Genomic DNA, 3,378 nt, shown 5'->3' on the forward strand with positions numbered 1-3,378 from the left:
ATTCATTGTAAATGTATAACATATAAGTTAAAAATAAAAAAAATAATCAATATCATAGGTTGGACTGTTGGAGGTTGTCTGGAGCTTTCAATCGTGTACGTAATGCTTCTTTCTTTTACTCCTTAAAAGTCGACACTTTTACCACGTACTTTATAGTATTAAAAAGATACTTGTGTAATGCAGCAAAATATATTTAAATTTCATAATATGATTTTATATAATTTTAAAAAAACAATGATGATCTTATGTTTGAATAAAATATAAAACTAAAGACCTCATAAAAATTTGAAAATTTTATATCAATATTTATATCAAGTTAACTATTTAAAAAATTTTCTTTTTAATTTGTTAATTCAGAATTTTATTATAATTTAATTTAAATTTAATAATGAAGTAATTTATTTTGGTTTAATAATATATTAATTAAGTATTATGTTTGAACTTAATGATTATCCTAATTATATTTTAGATTTATATGTTTAAAATGTGATGTTTATACTATATTTGATTATGTTTATCTGCAGTTAGTTACACAAATTCAAACATAGACTTTAATAAGTTGTACTTATACATAATTTATTTGTAATATTGAATTTTAAATAGTAGTTGATGCGTCAAAAATGATTTTTAAGAGTTTGTCTCACATGCTTTATAATATAACTAGAAGCATGCTTCCGCAATGCAACGACTACGAGATATATCTCGATTCTAATGTTCGTTTTAGTATTCATCTATGTCAATTTTATAATACGGTTTTATATGATTTTAAGAAAAATATAATGTTTTTATATTTGAATAAAATATAACATTGAAAACCACATTGAAAATTCAAAAATAATATATCGTCGACCACCACCACCACCTTCTCCATGACCGAAACCACCTCCACCACCACCGCTTCTATCATCAATTATATCAAAAAAAAAAAAAAATTGGTACGATTATATATGTATGTATTCATTTATATGAAAATTGTGTAAAAATATTTATAAATGAAATTATTTAAGTATTTACTTTATTTCTGTTAATTATAATTATTATATAATATTTAAAATCATCAAATAACTTGGGGGTAACTTGTTTAATTCTGTCAGATACAGTTCTAGTCGTACCAAACACTAAACATACACTTGTTTTGTCCAGTCCTGTCCGATCATATCTACGTATCAAATGTTATCTAAACGACGAAGCAATTATTAATTATTAAAGTACCATGTGTTAAAAATGATTTATCGTCAAATAAAATAAAGGGAGTATTAGTGGCATCCCTTAGTAGGGGTCCTAAATGCCTTAGGAATTAAATCACGAGTAAAACACATAAACTATGAAAATCACTCAAATAATACAATATATTATTATTATTATATTGAATCTTAGGTTGTAATAGGACCCACCATTTTGTTCTATTGAATTTACCTTTTTTTTTTTAAAAGCATGTATGTCAGTAGTGGGTTGGTTTTAAAAATATCCCTATTTATATATGATGGAGAAATTAGGCAGCTTTATTTGAGATGGTACAAAAAATTGTGAAACATGCCTTCACCTACGATCCGATCTTGAATATGAATTATTTGGTTATATAAGTGAGTCTGGTTTAGCCATTTCACGACACAATATGGACCCTCTTTCATTATCTTTCCGTTCAACCGTCTCAACCCGACCACCACTACCTCTGCCGTTATCGCCACCACCTTCTCCATCTCGTGTTTTGTCCATCCGAAACGACGAAAAGCTGCAAACCATCACAAGCACCACCAAGAGGTCTAGTCAAGATCGATTGAAATGGCCAATAATCACCTCGAACACTAAGAAACGCGTTAGAAAATCAGTGAAGATCCATCGGTTGCTACTTTCCATGATCTTCAATGCATTTGATGATATCATAAACAAGTTCATAGATCCACCAATTCGGGATTCGGTTAACCCGATGCATGTCTTGTTGGATAACTTTTATCCGGTTGACGAACTCCCTCCTACCGACTGTGAAGTCAGTGCGGGTATGCTTCCGAGTTGCCTTGATGGGGTTTACGTTCGTAATGGACCTAACCCGCAGTTTCTACCACGAGGCCCGTACCACCTCTTCGATGGCGATGGCATGCTCCATGCTATTCGTATCTCTAAAGGAAAAGCCACGTTATGTAGTCGATATGTGAAGACAAACAAGTATAACATAGAGAAAGATGCGGGGTTTCCCATGATCCCAAATGTTTTTTCCGGTTTCAATGGTTTGACCGCCTCTGTTGCTCGGATGGCAGTCGCAACAGGGCGGGTTTTGGCGGGCCATTTTGATCCGTCTAAAGGTATTGGCTCGGCCAACACTAGCTTGGGCTTTTTTGGCAATAAGCTGTATGCTTTAGGTGAATCAGATCTCCCTTATGCTGTTAAACTTGCACCAGATGGTGATATAATCACCCTTGGTCGCCATGACTTCGATGGCAAGCTTTCCATGAGGATGACGGCTCACCCAAAAATAGATCCAGTAACCAAAGAAGCTTTCGGTTTTCGCTACAGTCCGATATCGCCTTTCCTAGTATTTTTCCGGTTCGATGAAAAGGGAGAGAAACAAGCTGATGTCCCGATCTTCTCAATGAGAACTCCATGTTTTCTCCACGACTTCGCCATCACCAAAAACTACGCCATTTTTTCAGAGAACCAGCTCAAGATGGAGCTATTTGGCAATGGACCCCTGATCAAGGCAGACCTCAGGGAAGTGCCTAGGGTTGGGGTGATCCGCAGGGATGCTAAGGACGAGTCGAAGATGAAATGGTTTGAGGTGTCAGGGTGGAATATCCTGCATACCATCAATGCGTGGGAGGAGGACGGCGGAGATACGGTGGTGATGGTGGCGACTAACATATTATCGATTGAGCATCTGTTGGAGAGGATGGATTTGATCCATGCATCGGTAGAGAAGCTAAGGATCAATATGAAGACGGGGATGGTATCAAGACACCCTCTTTCAACTCGCAATCTTGAGTTAAGCGTCATCAACCCGGCTTTTGGCACCATAAAAAACAGGTTATTATGCATTTTAAATAAAATATTCAATAGAAATAAAATCTATACTATATTATAAAACATTTGACAAAAAAATTTAAAAATCATTTTTTATGCGTAAAGTACTGTTTATTTATGCATATTACTTAAAACTCAAGATTGAAAGTACATTGTGCGTAGTACAACTTATTAAAGCTCTATATTTGAATTCGTGTAACTAACTGCAGATAAACATAATCAAATACAAGATAAACATTTCATTTTAAATATAAAAAATCTAAAATATAATTAAGATAATCATTGAGTTCTAACAAAATATTTAATTATTATCTTTATAAAATGTTATATTATTAAACCAAAAATAAATTATTTCGTTATTAA

At 33.3% G+C, this 3,378-nt stretch overlaps 1 protein-coding gene across 1 annotated transcript; it reads left to right on the plus strand.

Annotated features, from left to right (window-relative positions):
• Nucleotides 1-1,615: 1,615 nt before the first annotated feature.
• LOC112504502 (probable carotenoid cleavage dioxygenase 4, chloroplastic) lies at nt 1,616-3,018 on the plus strand (the record flags this gene model as incomplete). The annotated part of the gene is made up of 1 exon (XM_025108440.1): nt 1,616-3,018. A coding segment is annotated over exon 1 (1,403 nt), but the record flags the coding sequence as incomplete, so codon positions are not given.
• Nucleotides 3,019-3,378: the final 360 nt, after the last annotated feature.

This window comes from Cynara cardunculus, unplaced genomic scaffold, assembly GCF_001531365.2.
Source record: "Cynara cardunculus var. scolymus isolate 2C unplaced genomic scaffold, CcrdV1 Un_Scaffold_5825, whole genome shotgun sequence".
Taxonomy (NCBI): Eukaryota; Viridiplantae; Streptophyta; class Magnoliopsida; order Asterales; family Asteraceae; genus Cynara; species Cynara cardunculus.